Source organism: Odontomachus brunneus, unplaced genomic scaffold, assembly GCF_010583005.1.
Source record: "Odontomachus brunneus isolate Ranch 3 - 2012 unplaced genomic scaffold, Obru_v1 Obru_scaffold_034, whole genome shotgun sequence".
Taxonomy (NCBI): domain Eukaryota; kingdom Metazoa; phylum Arthropoda; class Insecta; order Hymenoptera; family Formicidae; genus Odontomachus; species Odontomachus brunneus.
Genome location: NW_022639484.1, coordinates 689,799 through 713,749, shown reverse-complemented (window position 1 = coordinate 713,749; position 23,951 = coordinate 689,799). Strand labels below are relative to the sequence as shown.

The 23,951-nt window shown below is 40.8% G+C and overlaps 1 protein-coding gene across 4 annotated transcripts in view; it reads right to left on the bottom strand.

The window, feature by feature from the left end:
* LOC116843650 (LIM/homeobox protein Lhx5) overlaps positions 1–23,951 on the bottom strand; it is a 70,453-nt gene that overhangs the window by 25,970 nt on the left and 20,532 nt on the right. For all 4 annotated transcript variants that reach the window (XM_032814228.1, XM_032814226.1, XM_032814229.1 and 1 more), the window contains exon 2: positions 21,186–21,378. In XM_032814228.1, the coding sequence (XP_032670119.1) occupies positions 21,186–21,358 (173 nt within the window). In that variant the 5' untranslated portion in view covers positions 21,359–21,378. The remainder of the gene's footprint in view (positions 1–21,185; positions 21,379–23,951) is intronic.

The window sequence follows — 23,951 nt, the reverse complement described above, 5'->3', positions numbered from 1 at the left end:
CTCTCTCTCTCTCTCTCTCTCTCTCTCTCTCTCTCTCTCTCTCTCTCTCTGTCTTTCTGTCTGTCTAGCTCTTTCTTACTCTTTCCCTCTTTCTTTCTCTTTCTCTCTTGGTGGAGCCCAGTTGCTCGTTCGCCGCGCACGGGCGGTGAATATCAAAGGTTGCTGCACGTGTCTGCAACATTGCATTCGCGCATTGCGCCGCGACTTGCCCACGTCGAGGCACCATCGTCCATCGCCGGTCGCTCTCCGCTCGAGCTCTTCGACTCTCGCCGCAATTTTCTCGTGGGCGAAATAGATCTCCCGTAAAAGTGCCATGCCGTCGAATACGCTAACCGGAGTTATCTTCCGTAGAAAAATGCAAGAATAACGCCGGGCGCGAACAATGTCTCACGTTGATTAGCCCTTTAACCTTAGAACGTACTAATACAACGCACTTCTGACACGCGTACGCTTTGTTCGCGCATGATAAAATCTGCGCGAACGCTCCAAGGAACGATCTCAAATTTGCAATCGTGTCTTCGCCTCTCAAGTTGAATTTCTCAACGAGTTCTAGGGTTACGGTTTATTTGTAAGGTTTATATCAGCTGGTTATATACAAGTTAGCTCAACGCGCGCATCTTCACGTGTTTTTTTTTTCCTTCCCTTTTCTCAGATATAATTTTCAGAAATGTATAAGCTTATCGTAAAAGCTTATGGAAAAACAATGTTAGCGTTCCACAGTTAAATTTCGTTAAATGTCAAAATCGTGAAGTAACAATAAATAATATCATTTTTGTCTCCAGCATACAACAATAAAATAAGAACAGAAATCGACCAATAAAAGCCTAATGTCGTTATTCAAACTGTCAATATAATTTATTTAAAATGTCGCCGTATATAAAATGTAGCTATGTAACTTCTAAAATTTTACCTACTTTTTACTCATGTTAACTCTTTGAGATAAATCTCATATTAGAATGAACGAATGCGATATACATCAGGCCGATTCGATAGCTGTCTCCGCCACTTGGTTACGGTCGCAGCCACCGATTGCCGTTATCGGTGCGCGACGCAATTTTGCAACGTAAGTGCAACTCGCGATCCACATTGTGTTGCAGGAAACAACAGCACGCAAAAACTCGCTGATTACCGTCGCTGTTGCATAATTCTTTGCGCCTCGAACGACTCGCATCAATCGCCGAGATACACTTTTGACAAGACGTCAATCGTTAATAAATGTCACCGTTCAATTAAGGATGCTTGAGACGTTTCGATGACTTCGAATATTTCGATAAGCCGAAAAACATTACATACCGAAAGTTTAAGTGTCCAGTCCCGATTCGTATCAACGCATTTGCACCAAGTCTCAATCGTTGAAAACTGGTTTTAAACCGCCTTTCTATTAGCGGTGTGTCAGGCGAAGATTAATTGTCTCATTAAAATTTAAAAGAGAAATTATATTTTACATCGGGAATGTTACACGTTCAAATTAAAGAGAAGTTCGAAAAAGATGAAACAATCCGTACGATGGTTATGCGACGGTTTCTTCTGCTCGCTGAGACAAATTATTTCAGAGGTCGACGTCGCGGTGGATCCTCATCGATACCGACCGCGCACGGATCGATAAGGTGAGCGGACGGCTTTCCACGCGGAAACCGAGGGTGTGCCGCCCCTCGTCGATCAAACACGGTCGTCAGATCGCGTGATTGCGAGACGCTGCTCGCGGCGAGAGCATCCTGTAATCAGCCGGCGCACTTTTTCTCGCCGAACTATCCATCAACCTGTCCGAATTAACGCGCGGCCGCGGCCCGACGACGAAACTATCACCGCGGAAGCTGCGCCGGAGCTGATCTCAGGCGACTTTCGACAACGCGAGTCGCGAGCGGCTAGAACGGGAAACTATGACGACCGTCATTACGTCCACAACGCGAGCCCTCTCTCTCTCTCTCTCTCTCTCTCTCTAATTACGGGAATTATTTAATTGATCATAGCAATTAGTCGGGCCCGTGCCGACTTCTGCAGGTGCAGCTGCGCCCGACGACGCACCCCGAGGCGCACCCTCACGCTATGAACTATCGCCTCTACCCTTCTCCTCCTCGGCGAGAGACAGCTCCGTCTTTCACGGGGCAGAAGAGAAGAAAAAGGAGAATCTCAGAAGGAGAAGGCAGGCCGTAAAAATCATTAATAGAAAGGCTTACGCACGGTCCCACGCGTGTGTGTCGGAGAGGAACGAAACTCCGGGGCGGGAAAGATAGGACGGCAAAGGGGCAGAGGGTAGGTAAAGGGGCCAAGGGAGAACACGGGAGGCTGCCTTAAGGAGGAGAGCGTAAAGAGTCACGGCTGGAATTCCGGCATGGAGCAAGAAATATAGGACAGGCGGGCCCGAATGGGAAAAAAGAAAGGGGGTGGGTCCGGGGAGCGATTTGCCACGGACCCGAAAAAGAGAGAAAGAGAGAAAAAGAGAGAAGGAGAGAGCGCGGGTATACGTGGAAGTGTGTGTTCGTGTGATACCGCGGACAGACGGACGGCTGGACGAACGGAGCGTCCCGTGAACTGTGCACCGTGTATAGTCTTGGGACGGACGTTCGAGGGCACTCCTCATTATACGCTTCTTTCTCACTTGTGGCGCAGACAATTGTTTCGATCGCGATAGTCGCGAGGGGAATACAGGAGACGCCAGAGGAGCACTTGTATTCCTTAACACCGGTTTCGGATTCTCGAGAGAAGGAGTCATTAAATCCGCATGAGTAACACTTGATCGTTGCGATATAAATAATTCTCTGAAATAATTTGTCAGCGACGAGCAGTAACCATGAACAATGACCGGTACGGCTGTAAGTAACGTGACATGTTTGTCGATATGCACGTGACGTTGATATCATGGAGCTCAACTTGAATAAAAAAAAGCTGAATATTGTTTGTGCACCGTCTGTACTACCTTTTACTTTGTTTGTGTACCATAAACGATAAACAAATACAAAGGGGTTACAAAATAGTCAGCGACTATTCGTGTACAATGCCGCTTTTTCGAGCGGCGTTAGCCGCGTTTTGAGATATCCCATAAAATAACAAAGCTATCACTTTCGCGAGCTTTGAAACTGAGAGAGTTCTTCTTAATTACGGGTCAACTTTATCTCGTCCTCTCATACGCTAAATTTCAATCATTTCATGAATGAAAATTGCTTTAGCATAATATACTGCGAAGCAGTATATTATGCACTTGCAAGAAACTTTATTCTAGTTAGCAACATGTCGCTTAACTTTATTTACTCATGATGGGGAATATTAGTACAAAAACTTCGATAAGTTCAAAAATTTATTTTGCTACTTTTAAATCAGTTTTTCTATTTTTTAACTGTAATATTATTCCGATTTTAATGAAAGTTAGTATCGATGTTCTAAAAGAACTATTTCGTAAAATACCCATTATTCTTATTATTTCGTATATCCATTATTCTTCTCGTGATAATCCTGGAGCTATCTAGACCCGGTCTCCTGTATTCCTTGTAACTTAGATGCTTATACGTATATTTGTATTGTATCGAAATACATTAAACGCGCTCTTTTGTCACCAATGAGCGCGCGCGCACGTATAAGAATTAAAATATATATCAAAATATCTGTTGAAATATAATCAAATTAAGGGAATTGTGGGATTTTAAAAGGGAGGAATTAATTAAAATAGAATAATTCGGATTCAAGGATTTTAGTTTGATGTGGAAGTGATTTAATTCATCACGTATATTGTAAAGAACGAAAAATATCCGGCGCGTGCATTTACATTGTCCAACGATATTACCTTCTCATAATTTAATTACTCGCACTAACATTCAGCGCACGGTTCTTAGTGACCTTACATCTCTCTTAATTTGGTTGTATTTTAACAGAGCCTTTGATACACAGTTTAGTTCATGAGTGACGTTGAATCTCTCCCAAACATGTTAAATGAAATAAAGCTTTGGACATCACGCGCAAAAGATGATATTAAAAATCAATATTTGTAGGGTAGTTAACACCCCAACATCCCATTCAGCCAGAATAGCAAAGAATCTCTATTAATTCGTAAGAGGTTCCGTGGGGTCCCAGGGACCCCAACTAATTTTATTTTCGTTATAATTCCCAAACTATCCATTGTGTGGCGCTGATATCTTCAGTATCTTTCAAGTAGCAGTTTTCAGTATGACAGAAGAAAAGATCGTTAAGTTATTTGTAAGTAGCTGTGAATTATATAGATTTGTTTTTTGTCACAGTGATCCCGTAGTACCGTTAACGTAACTTTTATGAAAATAATTTTTTTAATCTTCAGCTCAATATGACTCATTCTTCACGCAAAAGAGTAAAAGCTTTTGCCTTTCAATTAGAACCTGAACTTAAGAGACGTCTTACAACTCAATATATTCATAAGCCATTACGTTTAATAATTTCATCTATTTTAAATAATTATATTATTTTAAAAATAATTATTTGAAAAAAATTGAAAAGACTGGAAAATTTCATTATTTTGCCATCCAGAGTAAGATGCAATAAATGTCTTAGAGATAAAGATATGAAGACTAAAGTAGTATATGTAAGATTCAATAAATCAGTATGCACCAAATGTGCAAGCACCATCTGTAAGGATTGCATCTAAAAACCCTCTAGATTTGAGTGTTATGTTTAATGTAGCAATATCTGTTTATGTTTTTTATATAATCTATGACCTGTGGACTTAGATTAAAACATGCATTTCTTTTCTTCGATTATTTGTCTTTCAGTGTATTTCGACACTGTTCACATTGTATTCATTTTATATTCAGTTTATGTTTTTTTAGAGTACTGAAAAACCGAGGCTATTATTATAAATGTCTAGTTATAATATAATATTAGTAAATTATTATTTTCGAACTATAAAGCGTTTTTCTTCCTACCTTTTATTATCATGTTAAAAATGGCAAAAATTTATTGGGATCCGCCGGACCCCATGGTATCCCGTAGCTTGACTAAAAAGGCATGATACCTGTTAATTGATAAAATATTATAAAATATATTGCTAATCTCCCTCTCTCGAGCCTTTATAAACTCATTCACTCGGTCGGGACAATTTCATTTTGTCTCGGCTCTCCCCGATAAAATCGCGGATTCTAACGTCTTTCGGGCTGAGACACACGCTGGTCTAAAGACGAGCCTTAGCGACGTCCTTAGCGGATCCCAATATCCGAAACACAATGTTCCCTTGAAGCGTCACGTCGCCCCCGCCCCTCCCCTTTTTACACGTTACAACCGTGCGAAGATTAGCTTTGTCGTGGACAAGCCGGTTTAACTGGCGGAACCCGACAACGCGGAACCGAAAATAAACGCGCAGAACGCGAGCGATCGCGCGCACGGGATGCAGCCGCGCCGCGACGCGCCGCGCGGATAATCTTCTGCAAATACAACGCGCGGAGAAATAAAAGCGCGGCACGGCATACGCGCATACATAACGCGCGGGACATTTCAGCGGCGCGCCGCGGGCGCCGATATTTCAAGATACGATGTTTCTCTTTTTTCCTCTTCCTTTCCCTTTTTTCCCCTTTAATCTCCCTTCGGCGTACGTTCTATCTAACGTACAGCAGCAGCGGGAAAGAGGGATCACCGGGGGGGACAGCGCGATATAAATTTGCTCGACAACGCGGAACAGACAAGTAACCCCTCTGCGTGTAAAGTAAGATCCTTCCCTTCCTCTCTCTCTCTTTCCTTCTTTTCTGCCCCATCTCTCTCTCTCCCCTCCTCTTTCTCTCATTTCTTCTTCCTTCCAATTTTTATCATTGTTCGATTTGTACGCGTCTCTCTCTCTTTCTCCCTCTGTTCTTTATCTCGTCCTTTCGTTTCGTCGTTTGTTCGTTATTCTCACAAATTTTTCTCACATTATCTTTCGAACGACGAAACGTTAATAGACTGTTGCTGATTTCTCACAAAGATCGCTCCTTGTCCTCGTTCTTGCGCAATTCAGACATGCGTGAATCTTATTAACCTTTATCAAGCCTTATTTCACGAACTCGCGCGTTGTCGCCTTGAGTGCACCTTTGAGTCAAAGTCACGTGTTTGCAGTTACATTAAGTTGTCAGCTACGTTACCTTGTGTAATCTGTGATCCTCCTTTAGCGAATTTAATCCCAAGGCGGAATAAATCTCTTCGTCTATTTATATCTCATTACCTTAGATGCTCACGTTTAATTTACTCGTCTAATCCGCCTATTATTACGCAATTTGTGGAATTATGTAAATTACGAGCCTCTGAATCAACGCGAACAGTGATTGTCAGAATAATAAGCGAAAGATATGCCTGTCTCTGAGCCCCTATGGTCCCTATCGTATTTACTTCTGCATTATTATTATTATTATCAGTACATTATTAATATACATATTATCATCTGTGAGAAAACACAAAGCTAATTTGCGAGGAAAGGACACTCGGGTATCAGCGAAGAAGTTTAATGAGGCTTCGCGGCGATCGAATGCCTTAACACCGCTTCTGCGTTGAAATTGTTAACGAATAATCAGCGCGATGAGATATCTCATCCCCCGTCGCTCCTTCCCTCGATTTTCCATCGCGATCCAGCGTCGATATCTCGCGACGCGAGGGATTACCCGCGGTACAGGCAGAGTCTAATTAGCAGAATCCAATTAGTGCGCGCGGCGCTCTCCCGCGCGTCGTTTTCTTCGAGAAGCGTTTTCCGCTAATCGCGGCGCGGGGCCGCGGAGGGATCAACGCGATAGTCGCCGCCGCCGTCGACACCTCCGCTGCAAAGCGTGCTGTAACCCGCCGCGCAATTTTCGTCGCTGAATTCGCGAGATAACTCGCATGCCTGTTTATCGCGCGGCCGCGCCTCCATCGGAGATCGCGCGGATATTATTAATTCATGAGACATCGGCAATTACGCGGCATTCGCGGGTAAAAGAGACGACAAACTGGACGGGAACGTATTATTTCCTGTCGTCGACTTGATTCCGACAAATAAAGCTGCTAACGGGGAAGAAAGCGACGTCGTTCACGCAGGGCGAAAAGTCGAGAACGCCGCAAAAGTTGCAAAGGAATGTATTTGCATCCTGCGCGTCGTGCTTCAGTATAAGTAACGGGCAAGTTAGATTGAAAGCTATCGTTTCACATCAAGTATAATTTCGCGGAATATGTATCGAGTACAGTTTCGTTGGTCTCGACATAGATGAGTAAATTCATATAATTCGATGTTATATATACGATGTTATATTCCAACACATCGTAACAAATAAAAGATACATTTCCGGATTATAGAGACTGAAAGTGGACCTGATTTATGTAAATTATTCGCAGCGCGTTTGAACTATTAATTTAACTAAATCAGTGGATGAGAAATGAATCGACGTCAATTTAAATGCGAGAGATAAATGCAAAATTACTACGACGATGTCATGAAAAAAGGAATAACAGCAGTCGTGCATTAATGAAAATTAATACAAGTGAAACGTGAATAAATCACATTTCAATTATGTGGATAAACATTAAAAGAAAGAAAAAAAAACAGTACAACAAGAACATTACTCGTGCGCGATGGCACGCCTGAAAATCTCACCGGACGTAATTCGAGTTTCTCATCTATTTATGCGCGTAAAAAGGCCTCGGCATTCATAATCTCTCGCTACGGTACAGCGAGATGTGGCTCGTGTGTCTCGTTTTAACGGGGCGCGTAACGCGGTGAGAAAAAAATTAAAAAAAAAATAAAAAAAGGAAAAAACGAGGACCTCTGCATAAAATTCCAGAGGCGGAGGCGATAAAGGGTCGCCCCGAATTTAGGCCATTCCTCTTTCGTGCCTTCCCGCCTTCGTGACCGCTTTTTCCCCTCTTTTTCCTTGTTTCGTTTTTTCTTTTCTTTTCTTCGCTCGCCACCGCCGCATCTTTCTCGGGATATAATCGCGGTAACGGATTGCATTTAGCTTTATTATAGTCCTGTCAATTATATATCATTATTCCACCGTTTTTCAACCGCCTTGTTATCGGAGCATAGTGAATGGATTCGAATCGTTCCATCGGTCTCCTTCGCACTTCTTTCGTCTGCTTTTCTTTTTTTTTTTTTACCCCTCTCCCTCTCCCCTTTTCATTCTTCTTATCTTTACCGTAACTTTATTTCGCGACGTCGCGGAGCTTGCCGCCGATGATTACAGGGCATTACTTGAACATTACCCGGGTTGGATTCGTTACCCGAGACATTCCGCAGCCGTATCCACAGTTAGTGTCTTTCTTTTTCTCTCCCCTCAGTTCCCTCGCTTCTTCCTCCTTCTCGTAAAAATGCAGTTGGTCTGCCAATCGGGCTAGTCACCGTCAACGTGATAGTTTATAGCTACTGAAACCGTTACAACAGCTTTCCTAGTTTGGTGGCTTATTAGCAAATCTATTTACATCGGCTTTTCCGCGGTAATATCTGACAAGAATTGATCATTAATATTGATAATTAATATCTGACGAAGCCTCACTTGCTACTCCATCTGTCTTAAATTCTGTGTGATATTCCTTAAACATAATTTGAAGCCAACGGCTGTAAAGAGACTGAACAATTTCTATGTTAAAATTAATCAAATTTACACATACACATATTCTCTCTCTTTTTCCCTAATTTTTGATTGAAATCTTTATCTATTTATTTTTCGTAATGTGATCAACTCTCTGACTTTTCTCTGGACGCGTTTATAATTTTATTCACGCGAACGATCAATCATTCTCTCAGCAGTTCACAAATAAGCGCCGGAATTCTCGTTAATTGCGAATAAAAGGGTGCGGTGTGACGCAAGAGTTGGTAGTTGGCAAAAAGCGTTCTCCTTAGGAGAGCCAAAGTACACGCGCGCACGCACACATGTACACGTGAGTACACATACAACGTGATACTATTGCGGGGCCTTCTTGGAAGGGAAACGGGGCCCAAGAGCTGCGCCTTCCCTCCCTCCCACCCTCGCTCTTCCTCCTGCCTGATGTTCGCCCTCCCAACGACCGCGCCGGCCCCGTCACGCCCAACAAACTTCTCTTACGACTCGTAGCGGGCGTCACGCCGCATTTATAATGTTTCCACGTTCGAGTTTCGATGGGACCGCTTCAACAACGCGGAGGGCCCGTGAGCGGAAGGACAATGGGTCCGGCTCGTCGGCGCCCTTTACCCAGGAAAACCTCACCGACGTGTGATCCTTCAATTATCCGTGGAGATTTCGATACCGCGCGACCGCGATTTGACATTAATATAACGAAGAAGGAGACCTATTTTAATTTCAAGTATCATTTGGGAGAAATAGAGAGAGAAGAAAAATTCTTATAAAAAAAAAATATATATATATATATAAATTAATAATTGGATTTCGATATTTTCATTTATAAATCTACGTTGAAGAATAGAATTTTTCTAAAAAAGTAATTCCTTAAAAACACACAACAATTACATTGAGAGAAAAAATATCCAAGAAACAGCAAATATTAGAACGGAGTACTTAATAGCTAGTATGAGTAATAACTGATAACATATTTACTTATGCTAAAAAAAATATACAATACTTTTCAAATAAGGAAATATATATTTTCTCAAAACCTTAGCTTTTCATGAGAGTAATTGTTTATTCTATTTAAGTATAAAAGAATTTAGATCAAAATAAATACGTTATTATAGTGCCTATACCAAGGAAATATTTTCTATTTTCTAAATGTTTTTTCTTTAGGAGTATACTCGGAACGAAATACTTTCGTATGAAAAATCCGATTAATAACTGAAACTTAATGGATCGACCGACAGCTTTCTATTTTCTGTCGAAAACGTCCATCCTGTTGAATGGCGATTTAGCAGAATTTTATTAATCCTTTATAAGTTTATGGTTGATATGTAAGATTCAAAATATCTATTGTTTTACACTGAACATTCAGTGGTCAATTTTTTACCAAGCAATAATCATAATAATGAGTATTATAAAGTTTTTTATACTTCATACATTTGTCATGTACCTACACTGAGAGAAAAATATAGGTGCTTTCGGCATCAACTATACTCTTTTGTGAATTTAACCACAAAAATAGTTAGAAAATTGTTTTAGTAAGTGTTATTAGAAAAATAGTTCTTCTAATTATTTTTCTGGTTAAAATCACAAAAATGATAGTTGACGCTAACTTAAAGCAACTATATTTTTCTCTCAGTGTGCGTATGCTATGTAAACTTGTAGACATAGACATTAGTCACCATCTTTAAAAAAAGTTTTGTCCCCTATAAAGGGTTAACGTATAGACAATAATACGGAGAAGAGGACAACTCGATCTTCGTGGCACTCACGCTCGTTGCAACGAGATAGCGTTGCGAAATCTTCGCGACAGTTAACACGCATGTCCGGCCGGCGTGAAAAATGCGCGAGTGCCGCCTTACGTCTACGCCACTGCGTTATTTAGCACCCTCGTAAAACACTAATCCCGCCTGCGCAATATTTCCGTCGGCTTGCCGTTACGTAAAGTAACTTCAGGCGTCCTCCAGGCAAACTGGACCCACGGGTCGAGAGTATTTTTCATTCAGTCGTCGTGCTCGCGCTCACACGTGCGCGCACGTAGCTTCGTTAGCGGAAAAATATATGTTAACTGCGAGCGACGTCGCGCGCACGGTAACATTGTAACGCACATAAGTAACGATCGAGGTAACGACCGAGGCAATCATCGGCAACGCGAGATCGCGGGCTTATCAATGAGTTATCAGCGCGAGAAGCCGACGATACTTTTTTTGCCGTGGCACGTCGGATCCCCGTGCAAGGATCTAAACGAGATCAACGGCTGCGCGTTAAGAGTCCGCTAATCGGCGAGAACTCCGAGGAAGGTAGATAAATTAAACCGGAACTGTCTAACGTGCGCTCGCGAACTCGCTCACCTTCTGCGTGTCTTTTTTTTCAGCGAAAGGGGAAGGAAGAGACGCGGCGAGAGGTTGTTGCTCGCTAGTGCGCGTTATAAACTTAGCTCTCTGCGCTAAATAAAATACAACTGCACGAATCGAATTATTCGAGCGTTAAGACGCGTGAATGATAGTATTTACACTTTAGTAATTAAGAGTGTCGATTAGAAGACTGAACAACAACAAAAATCAATGCGAATCGTAGACTCAGAGAGTCACATGTAATATCGTATACGCATCCGCAAACGCTAATTAAGATTAGTCGTAGAATTTGCTGATCGACAAACTGAAGAAAACTGACGTTAACGAGATACAAAGTCTGAAGAAGAATTCACATCTCAGCAGAAAGACAGGAATCAAAGAGGTAGAAGCCAATCAGAACTCGCGGCCAGATGTGGTCAACAGTTTCTGCTTTTTTACCAGCGCACGTTCTGATTGACTCCTGTCTTTCTGTTTTCTGCTTCTCTGCCAAAATGTGAATTGTACTTAACATGTTGAGTGTCGTGTCAATCATATCTAAATGAAAAATTTCCATCGTAAGTATCTCATCTGTGGGTGACGGTTTTATTTGCTTGATTAGGGATGATTTCATTTCATTGAATATAGAATAAATATCGAATCGAAAACAACAGAATATCGTTAATATAACACATCGAAGCCTGGTAGGACTCACACGTGATTCAGCATGGCGATCAACTACTGAGAGAAAAGATCTAATTAAAATCATGGTTATTTTGAGCTTTAACTTATACATATATATATACAGGGTGTCTCACACTCTCCTTCGGGCATTTTGTGGGTTGACGTAGAATGGGTTGATGTGAACATAAAAATCCTATACCGTTTTGCGATATTCGCAATATTTCGCATAATTATCGAGATATTAATTGTTGAAAATTTGTGAATGATCATGCAGGATATGATAAATGAGTTATAATAGCGACGACTGCCATCGTGTACTTATACTTTAGGTCAAATTGAACAAAAAAGTCCTTTACCATTTTGCAAATAATTACATAGATTTTTAATTATTAATTAAAGAAAATGAGTGCATTATCACGCAAAATCGTGCAATAATCTTCTTTAATTAATAATTAAAAATCTATGTGATTATTTGGAAAATGGTAGAGGACTTTTTTGTTCAATTTGACCTAAAATATAAATACACGACGGCAGTCGTCGCTACTATAACTCATTTACCATATTCTGTATGATCATTTACAAGTTTTCTATGTTTTCTACAATTTTCTATTATTTAGTTTTCTACAATCAATATCTCGATAATTATTGCGAATATCGCAAAACAGTATAGGACTTTTATGTTCACCTCAACCTGTTCTACGTCCCCACAAAATTCCCGGAGGAGAGTGTGAGACACCCTGTGTATATATATAGTTTTTAGTTGTTCTGAAAAAAATAGTAGTAGAAACATACATATAAGTTATTTTCATTAACATTATAGTAGAATTTAATAAAAATAAATAGTTTCCTTGATCACAATTTATAGTAATTATTTCTCGACGTGATTATACAGTTACAAATACGAAACATTTTTCTCTCAGTGACGTGCTAAGCTTCAAATCGTTGAGACATCGAGGACGGCAAATAATAATTACCACCTGGAAGGGATTCAGTCCATGTTGGAGTTTACTTTATTCGAAACCGAGATAACGTAAAAAACTGAAAGGTGAATCACTTTAATGCAACGTACAACGCGATAGATCGTAGAATATCTTGGAAGCTGGGATTCACGGATGGCGTAACTCACCGAGCTCCGTAAACAGCCGAGCGGGTCTCGGCGCGAGTGCCACAGGTAGGAATCGATAACGCCCGCAAAGCAAGCTTCGGCCGCCTTGCCACAACCTTGTGTCGTCGCCCATTGAATTATTCACTCGATAAATTTTCGGCGGCTGTTCGCGCGACGAGAAAGGCATCGGCGAGCGACGCTCTCTCGCGTCACTTTCGGTCCTGTTGCAGGATCCCGGAGACGTCCGTCGCGACTAAGACGCGGTGCGGGCTTCGCCGTTAATGTTTTCATCAGCATCTCGGCGTATTTTTTTTTTTCGAGCAATAATTTGCGCCGCCGTTGGGTCGATGGCCCGACGACGGCGGTGGCGCGCGGCGTCGAAACGGGGACATCGGCCCTTTTGATCCCCGCGGGGCTCTTCGGAGGCCCCGCTACGGGCCATTATCGACCTTTAAGGACCTTGCTGCGACTCGTAGAGCCGGTTACCATAACCGCACGTATAATACGTTCCATCCACAACCCACGCCCGGGAGGACCTCCCGGAGGTGTTATAGAATTTCCCCTTCCTCCACTCCCCCTTTTTCCCGTGCGCGCGACCTGGGGCCCCGTCGAACGTACTTTTCCGTACTCCGACGACGTTACCGTCCTTGGGCCCCGCTTGCACCGGCGGTCTTCATTAAATGAGCCCGGCTCAGTGACTCGTTGTCAGACTTTAAGTAGGTACTCTCTCGCGAAAGACAGAGATGAAGAGGAAGAGATAGAGAGGTAGAGAAAAGGAAAGAGAGAATTTCATTGAGTAAAGTTAACTTGAAGAGATGTGTAATCAAGTCTCAATTTTTATACGTATCCTCGAGTCAAGTTATTCCCCGCGCGTACGTTTCTCTTCGCGTATTATTTAATAAGTTATTTTTTTATCCTCCTACAGTGTAAATTTCGCACTACATTGTGGATAAGAGCAAGCAGAGTTTCTCGCTCCTTCTCGTTAATTTAGACTTTGCCGATTTGGATTTTATTTTGCGGAAGGCCGAGAGACTTATGCGAGCTAGAACGAGTGGAAATGTAAATAAGATTAATAGTTTTATTTCTTATACTACACTTGCGATTTAGAATTAAATATCGTTAAGCCACTAATAATGTCAATCGCCAAAATCTCTGATTTTGCGCTCGCACTGGATCAGTTAAGTTTTACTTAGGACCGTATAAAGAATGAGGAGTTTCTGTTGTTCCAACAACTCGTTACCTTGGGTCTGTGTGTTTCTGCAAATTTTTGGTAAAACACATAGAGAAGAAACAGAGCAGATCAAAGTAAGATTGCTTCAACGATACGCGAAATAATAGCCGAAATACCAAGAAAATCAGTGCCTTAAATTCTTTAAAATTAGACGAAAATTATGCTCAAATATCACTTTAAATGCAACACACCAACATCCACGATTCGCCTCTTACCTTTTATTTCACTTACAAGTAACACTATCCAAGTGCCACACGTCGATTTTCTTGAAACATTGCACACATGTAGTACATCGAACACGTTATCGAAAACATTAGACACGTATTTTTATTTTGAACAAAGCATTTTAAGGTTAGAAAAAGCATTCGAAAATTTAACACTCTATAACACAATGATAACTAACGCTGCTCCTAAACGTCATTCTTTTACAGCTTTTACGACATTACTCTATTATAATTTCATTGTTTGAATGTTTCTGAAGTCGCTAATTATGATTTTGACATTAGTTTTGCGAGATTCAAAATGGCGGACCAAAATCGCAGACATTTCAAAGACTTTATTCAACACTGAGAGAAAAATGTATGATATTTGGAACTATAATGGCATAGTAAAAAGATTATAGTTAGGAATATAATTTTTATAGTAAATGTTACCATAATATTTGTAATATTTACAATATAAGCATGGTATAACTGACCCGTGTAAAATTTTTACCAAGAATTATAATTATTTGAAATAAAAAATATAGTAAGGTAGCAAATATTAAATGGTAAGAGAAATTAACTATTTTATATAGTCAATACAATTGGAATATTTGGCAAATACAGGTACGTGTAACTATATTCCCAAAAAGTGCTTTACCATATATATAGAATAATAAGATGGTGACTATAAATCTGTGTTCATTCTACTATATCTTCATATTTAGATGAACTATAAATATATGTTTGAGGCCAAAACGAACTATAAAATATAGTGAGATTATAGTTATTCCAACTATTTTTTTCTCTCAGTGTAATGTCAAAATCATAATTAGCGACTTCAGAAACATTCAGACAATGAAATTATAATAGAGTAATGTCGTAAAAGCTGTAAAAGAATGACGCTCAGGAGTAGCGTTACACTGAGAGAAAAAAATAGTTGGAATAACTATAATCTCACTATATTTTATAGTTCGTTTTGGCCTCAAACGTATATTTATAGTTCATCTATACACGAAAATATAGCAGAATAAACACACATTTATAGTCACCATCTTATTATTCTATATGTATAGTAAAGCACGCTTTGAGAATATAATTACATGTACCCATATTTTCCAAATATTCCAATTGTATTGACTATATAAAATAGTTAATTTCTCTTACCATTTAATATTTGCTACCTTACTATGTTTTTTATTTCAAATAATTATAATTCTTGGTAAAAGTTTTACATGAGTCAGTTATACTATGCTTATATTGTAAATATTACAAACATTATGGTGACATTTACTATAAAAAAGATATTCCTAACTATAATCTTTTTACTATGCCATTATAGTTCCAAATATCATACATTTTTCTCTCAGTGTAGTTATCATTGCTATAGAGTGTTAAATTTTCGAATGCGTTTTCTAACTTTAAAATGCCTTGTTAGCCAAAATAAAAAAATACGTGTCTAATGTTTTTCGATGTACTACATGTGTGCAAAGTTTCAAGAAGATCGGCGTGTGGCACTTGGGTAGTGTTACTTGTTAGTAGTTGTGCACTAGCAGAGCCCGTTTACATCTTCTTGTTCTTTTTACCCGCACGAATTTACACGGATATCGCAGATGTCGGTTTAACGCAGCGCCGGAGATTGTTATTACATTACGCCGCGTATAATTCTATTCTAAACACAATTCGTGTTATTAATGTGTCATCTCGATTATCCGCGGTCGATGATTCGATTTTAATTTACGAATTATGGACTTTACGCAGCATTAGGGGGCGATCGCGACGATTAACGCATTAGTTAGCGCGAGGTATGCGTGTCGCGAGACTTTTTCCGCCATTCGCGCGACGTGTCGCGGCTCTCGTGGTGATGGCTGATGAATTTTTCATCGGGACGGAATGCAAAGTGCCTCGTAAACTATACAACACGTTCGTTATACACTCATACGTTCGAGAGTATCAAAGACGCCCCTCCTCCGCCCCTCTTCCCCTCCCACCGCACCCATTCCGCACGGTTCCTTCGGTTTACAAAGGGGATCGTTCATCACTTCCAGAAGTCACGAAAGAAGCGGAGCCCTCTCCTTCGAGGTCTCCCCGAGAATCGCGGCGATTTTGTTTGCAAACGATCTCGCGCGGCTACCGCGCAGAAAAATGCCGCCGCAAAATTGAATTCGCCACAGTGCGAGGCGAGCTCGCCATTTTTCGCCTTGACTAATCGATATGCTGATATCATAGTTCGCCACCCACGTGGAACGACCGACCGACCGACCGTTCCGTAGGATGCGGCGACGGATCCACGGCGGCGTCGCGAATAATAGAGACCGGTTGTCGCGGTTGTCTCGCGGCGCGGAGATATCGATTTTTTGGCTCGCACGACTCGCACAGGAGATAGAGTTATATTTCGCCGCTATTTAGCGACGTATAATGCGCCGTATTCATGATACTACTCTAATGACGTTAATCGAATCTAGCTTTGGGGTTGTAATTTATACTAACGACAATAATAACAATATGACGCTAATAGTAGCGGCAACATTAACGGTAATAATATCAATATTAACCAATAATACACACGAAACGAGTTAATAATAATAATGGAATGGAAACAACATTAACATCAGGTAATGTGGTCATTTCTGGTAACATCGCGCGTTATCGTGCAGCGGAATTTTCATAAATTTAAAATGTAAAAGAGCCACGCGTTTTTTTTTTCACGCATAAGACGATTACGGCGTTCGCGACATGAAATTGCTGAGATACATCGCACGATCATTCCTTCGTTTTATTTCGCCACGCGATAAACACACGCAGGGATGAGTAATCAGTGGAAACGGCGACGTCGATAGTAATTTAATCTACGAGAGCGTCTGAATCAATCAGCGGCCACACTGCCGGCCCGTTTAAATCACTTCTATACGCCACGGTCATTAATTTAAATCACTAGGTTGAACTACTTTGACGTGTTTTCCTTCCGGCGAACTTCCGACAACACGAAAGAGGCTTAAGAATCGCCCGGGCTATTCGACTCCTGAATTCGCGCTGCGAATCGCGAGTAATCGACGTCCTGGGAATTCTTTCTCTCCTCTTTCGCGTTCGAGTTATTTTCGCGTCTTGTCGAAGGTTTCCTTGTCGAATCATTGATTTCACATTAATCTTATAAATCTTTCCGTCGAATTGGAAGGATCAATGGGAGATCTCGAGACGTATACGGACCGTTGTCTTACACCATAAATACTTTACTGTTTCCCCCATGTGGAAACTTGGAGAAACACTCATTTGAAAATTATTCAATATTCGGTTATTTCAATATTTCACCTGTATTTCATTATTATTAAATTCATTAAGCAACGCATTATGCAACTTATTCAAGATAAAGTGATAACAAGATAACTTATTCAAGATAAAGTGATAACAAGATAACTTATTCAAGATAACGTGATAACAAGCAAAAATCTCTTTCGTGGCAATCAAATTTACTCTTGTACTTGTAATCAAATTTCCGTTATGTATAATCGGCGTCAGAAAAGTTGTCTAATTTTTTATGACTTTCAGAATGCATCTGTCTTATCCAATAGAAGAATTCGTTGATCAATAAAAGGATTTTCCCATTAGATAAGATAGATGCGTTCATAAAAAAGACCGGATACCTTTCCGACACCGATTGCACACACGATGTCCGAATATTCTCTAAATCGAGAGTTACAGGAATTTCGGCTTTATGCAAATAAGATTGAAATCGTTATAATTATCACCATTATAATCATTATAATCAGAGTTACTTATACAATTTTCAATCTGAAGTATTATGTGTAAGGCTGTAAATCGTACAAATCTCGATCTAGTAAATGTTGAGGCATTCATGACGCCGTGTGTACGTGCCAAAACAATTGATATCTTCAAAAAGGACAAAATCACTTCCCGTCAATCGCCAATCTTATGACCAAAGTCTATATCACAGTCGCGATTAGCGACTGTGTCTACATTCGCATTACATCTACGGTCATTTTTCTTGACCAATCGGGAAGGAGCTGCTAGCTATCATTATAATCAGAGTTACTTATACAATTTTCAATCTGAAGTATTATGTGTAAGGCTGTAAATCGTACAAATCTCGATCTAGTAAATGTTGAGGCATTCATGACGCCGTGTGTACGTGCCAAAACAATTGATATCTTCAAAAAGGACAAAATCACTTCCCGTCAATCGCCAATCTTATGACCAAAGTCCATATCACAGTCGCGATTAGCGACTGTGTCACATTCGCATTTGCATCTACGGTCATTTTTCTTGACCAATCGGAAAGGAGCTGCTAGCTGCTGGATTGGTCAAGAAACAATTGTAGACGCAAGCGCGAACGGAGACGCGGTCGTCAATTGCTAGAGTGATATTGACTTAGTGACTAATAGTATTCATTCAGTAGAATGAATGTAGAAATAGTAGTATTCAGCCGAGGAATCATGACAAGCGCATTTTCAAAATATTCCGGACTTTCGCAACCATACAAATTATTAAATTATTATATTATTAGGACAATTGTATATACGCGCGGTACGTATCGAAAGTGTCACTTGTAACATTCGACGACCGTCGTCGATTAACTGTGTGACCATTAATTAACGCCGCGTTTCCGATCGATTTTTCCGTGTGAAATTATTAAGCGTCTGGTCGCAATAATGAGCAGGAGTTAACTTCAGGATGGAATACAGAACGCAAGGCACAGTGGCACACAGAAAAACTTAAGCAGTAAAACGTAAACAATAAGCAAATTGACCAATCACAGTCGCTAATTTTTCTTACGGTCCAAGAATCAACGACTGTGATTGGTCAATTTGCTTACTGCTTACTTCTTACTGCTTAATTTTTCTGTGTGCTATAACCCTTAACGACTTAGTTAGAGACAAGATTTACACAACTTTTTTTTCATCTCTCTTAAATCTTTAGATCCTATCGAAATTCCTATAACTTCGATAGAAAATAATAATATAAAGATTCAGAAGAAAGTTTGTCTTATTTTTACCTATACGTATTAATTTTTGTTGAATTATTTGCTTATCGTACATATCGCAGTCTCGGTCTGCAATAAATTACATAATTAACATGTCATTTGTATTGAAATTAAGAATAAAGAGATTAAATGCGCAGATAGACTATTGAGAAAATGAAATATTGAATAATTCTTAAACAAGTCCTCTTAGAACGGGGAGAACATCAGTTTTTTTTTTTTTTTTAATTTTCTTCAACTTTACTATGTTTCTAATAGTTCAGGATGTCGATCTATTCCTCGGTTATAAAATTCTGTAATAATACTATAAAATTCTGTACTGTAAAATTCTCTCCGTGTGAACCTCAACGAAATAGTAGCGAGCAAATTTTGTAGCATCAAAGGAGAATAGCCCGTATGGCGAGGCTAGACCACGCGAGATTCTCAATCAACGCTTCGATGGCAGTAGCAGGGTTAATTAAAATTTTAGCTCGACAAAGCACTCGCGTTTTTACGACGCGTGCGGCACACCTGCAATCGCAGATTCGAGCGACTACGTCGCTCGTTTGCGATCGCACAAGGCGCATTGTGTCGACGAACGAGCGACGAGTTTGATTTTTGAAATCAGGCCGTACGAAGTGACGCCTGTCTCGCCCGGGGAAAATGCCAAGGCCTACCTACCATTCGTCACGAGATCCCTTTTTCTCGAGACGAATCGCCGCGCTCCGCGTGATCGCGTAAAAACTCCGACGACCGACCGTTCCCGCGTGATTCATCGCCGATGGACGGTAGACGGGAAGAGATGACTGGGTCGTCGTCGTCGGGGAAAAGTGCGCACGAGAGCGAGAGAGAGAGAGAGAGAAAGAGAGAGAGAGAGAGAGACATGTCGAGGTCGTGAGGCCGTTCGATCGCGTAGATCTTCGCGGAAGTTTGAAAGCTGACGACGGAAGAAAAGAAGCACGAGCACTTTTTGATCGTGGATCGATGAAAGTGAACTGCGCATAAATCGGCATTTCAAGAGATATTCCTGGTAAATGTATGGATTCCTGGTAGGATTAGTAGCAGCGAGTGAGAGGATACGACAGTCGCGAGACATTCATATTCATCGATGCACACTGTATGTATGCAGATTGAGAAGGTGAGCTCTAATTGTATGCGCGATATATAAAAGTGCAGCTTGTAGATTACTCGGCGATAGCAATTTGTCTAATTTGCCACAATAAATGGTCAATTTCTAATAACTGTCGCGCAAATAAGTCAAGTGTTCGTCAGCCTGAGGAAGGAGCGGATAATAGCATTCTGCGGAAAGCGGATTTCAAAGTTTAATCCCTACACGGGAAGATAATTCCCATCGTGCGTCAATTAATAATTTCAACAATTCGTCTTATCGTTTATCTTCACCGAAGAAATATACATGCTACGAGCGTCCGCACATTATACGTCAGTGAATAATCTTATGGAAAGATTTTATATTGAACGACTCAATCAATCCTATCCGACCATCGAGTTTTAGCATTACTGGTAATTATTTATTACTACCTTATATCAATTACTTAACTTAGACTACTAACACGTTTTCTCAATGCTGGTAATATCCGTCTTTTTGGTGCAATTTATTCCTCAATTATTTGCTCTCAGAACTTTTCTGTTGAGCAACAGGGAATTAATGAGGAATAGTAAATCAAACATATATTTAACGAGAAAATATTAAGTATGTTATCGAAAATGGGGCATAAATGAAGCAATTCCAACGGAGTGGGGGGAATAATTTCTAAAACATTACTGCCGAAAAGACGGATATTAGTACACTGAGGGAAAAATTACTTTAAGGCAACAAATATTTCTTTGATGGATGCCATTAACATATTTACTTAAATCTAAATTCTCTTTATTTAAATCAAATATTATTTACTTAAATCAGGTAAACAATATTTGATTTAAATAAAGAGAATTTAGATTTAAGTAAATATGTTAATGGCACCCATCAAAAAAATATTTGTTGATTTTAAGGCAATTTTTCCCTCAGTGTAGTCCAGAGTTAATCATTGCCAGTGTAAAATTGTTCTCAATGATTAATTTTTCAATGATGACGGTATTGTCGGGAAAACCTTTTCGTGTGTGGATTATAAAGCAAGCGAGCACGCACGCGCGCGGACACATACCTGAAGAAGTCGTTCCTGCAGAAGAGCTTCGCTTCCCTGGAGAAGCACTTGTCCTGCAGCGTGATTCTGCAGTCGAAGCAGCGCACGCACTCGACGTGCCATGCACGGTCCAAAACGTTCAGCAGGTACTGATCCATTATCGGTTTCTCGCATCCTGCACATGACAGGAGCATCGCCAAACCGCGTCTCCCTGCTGAAATGAAAAGAGAACACACACGTTACGCTCTTCTCCGTCGCTTCGACTGGCCGATCTTGTGTAACATGACGTTCGGCCACGCCGTGCAGCAACAAGCTTGCCCGACATACCGTTTCAGCCGCATTTTGTGTACGGACGCGAAAAGCAAAAAAAAAAAAAGAGGAAAAAGAAAACGCGTATCCGCCCGTTTGAAGCGACTCGTCAAACGATTGGATGCGCGGCCGAATGCGAAAATTACACTTGCAATTTGTTGAAATATTAACCCACGGTTATTAACGCACCGTAACGCAGACGTGAACGCTACGTCATTGGTCGATTCCGGGCAAAGCTTAAATTAATATTAGTTCTGTGTGCGGTGTTGAACATTTCGTTGTAAATACACGCCACGTGCTCGCCGCAACGCACAACGGCCGGCTTTACGCGATTTGGCGCAGCTTAATCGCGGATGCGTCGCGCGCGCATCAGAAGAACATTTCGATATTATTACCGTCCGCGATACACGCATATATTGCATTTTCCATCTTGCGGAAGTTTTCGATCGGTGCGCACGGAAAACAAAAGATTTGGTTGAATTAACCAAATATCTGGTCGAATATATGAACGATCCAGAAATCCCGATTGAAGTAACACGAATTCTGTTTGAGTTTAACAAGATTTTTGGTAGACTAACTTATTTGACCAGACATGTTTGGTTAGTTTACCAAAAATCTTGTTAACTTAAACAGAATTCGAGTTACTTCAATCGGGATTTCTGGATCGTTCATATTCGACCAGATATTTGGTTAATTCAACCAAATCTTTTGTTTTCCGTGCGTAATTTAATATCCGCGATTTTATATCCGCACTTAGCGCGAGCGCGTCAAAGAACACGTCGGTTAGATAAATACTCCGGCGATCGGTAACGTTAAATCCCGCTTTGTCGTGCGGTTTATTTATTTTCGAACATTAACTCCGAAATCGCTCGTGTAATTATTACAATGGAAACCCAATCGGAATTACACGCGAAATTATCCGCATTGAGTCGAATTAAAATCGCAGACGGGTGCAAAAGTAAGCGTGGCGATTTGTTGAAAAAAGAAAAAATGGCTTATTAATACACGTGCGTTGCGAATAGATTGCGGAATGTGTTCGCGAGCCTCGTCGAGCGCGGCGCGTTTTATTTGGCAAGGAAGATTAAGCGCTTTCATTGTAAGTGCGCGCGTGCATAACGAGGCGTGCATTGTGCTCGGCTTTTTTGCACATTCGACGGTTAAATCGCCGTGCCGGCGATCCGATTGACAGTCAGACGCTGTAAAATTACAACAATGTGACGGTAATCGCCGTACTAATCACGTAAAGGAGCAGCTAATCCGCGGGGAAGTTACGCTTCTTCAGCGCGAGACTGAAGTCGAAAGTCGCGTGTTTCTCTGACGTCCAGAAATGCCTGATAAAGCGAACAATTGCTTCTGAAGAAAACTCTGGCGGAATATCAATTGCCCGATCGCAGAATTATCTAATACAAAGTGTCAACGCTTACAGGAAGCCTGACTCTCGTGTTTCATCCATCACGTACTGACATTGTGTCCTTCTGATTCGCGATTAAAATTTCGCGAGAGAATTTTCTCAGAAAATGTTCAATGCGATCGATACTGAAGCACGTAATTTTCATCACATATCGATGAACTTACGAAAAAAAAAATACTGTAGAAAAAATCGATATAATAACGGGTTGTACCTTGACTTGCTGCGCCAATATTATAGATTTGCTCCGTAGATATTTAATTCGATTCGCTCAATTACCGCGGAATACATTTCTGCCTTAATTACCGTTGAAAATCAACATTTATTCAAAATTCAACGTGGGCGACCAATGAATGACGAACGTCAATGAAAGTTTTGCTAAATAAGAGTTATCTCGGAATACACCGAGAGAAGTCAAGGAGCCCACAGATCCACGATTACCGCTCACTTTTTCAGCCGCAACTGCGCGGATATACATATATATATTATCCATTGTTAATATAGCGGTGGGAGGCGAGAATATAGAGGCAACGATTAAACATATAAAAAATTACCGAGCGCTAATTGGAGTTTCAATTGCTACCGGGCATCGCAAGGTATTTTAAACCGCGGCAATTTAAACAATGTAAAATATCGCGATTAAAATGTTTGCGTTACAATCGTAAGGGAACGGCCGGCCGAAAATTTAACGTTTTGTGTAGCGGCGCCGCGATCGCGGACTCGGCGAGCAATGTACCCTCTAATTCGCGAGGACGGTGGGAAGAAAGAAGTTCGAACGTCGCAACGAGGGAAGGACCATCGTAAATCCCGCGGCGCTTAAACAAAAAGCCACGGATTATTGCATCGACGAATTTAACGACCACGCTTCGGCATTTATATCGCGCAATCTTTCACGATGCTAATTTCGCGGCCGCTTCTTTTGCGTACGCGCACTCACGTGTATCTTTCGCGACCTGGTCCACGTTGAACAATTATAATTCGTTGTTAATTAACATTTCGCGAACGAGATTGCTCTTTCTACGTTTCCTTTTCCTCTTCTTCTCTCCTCCCCCCTCCTCTCTCTCTCTCTC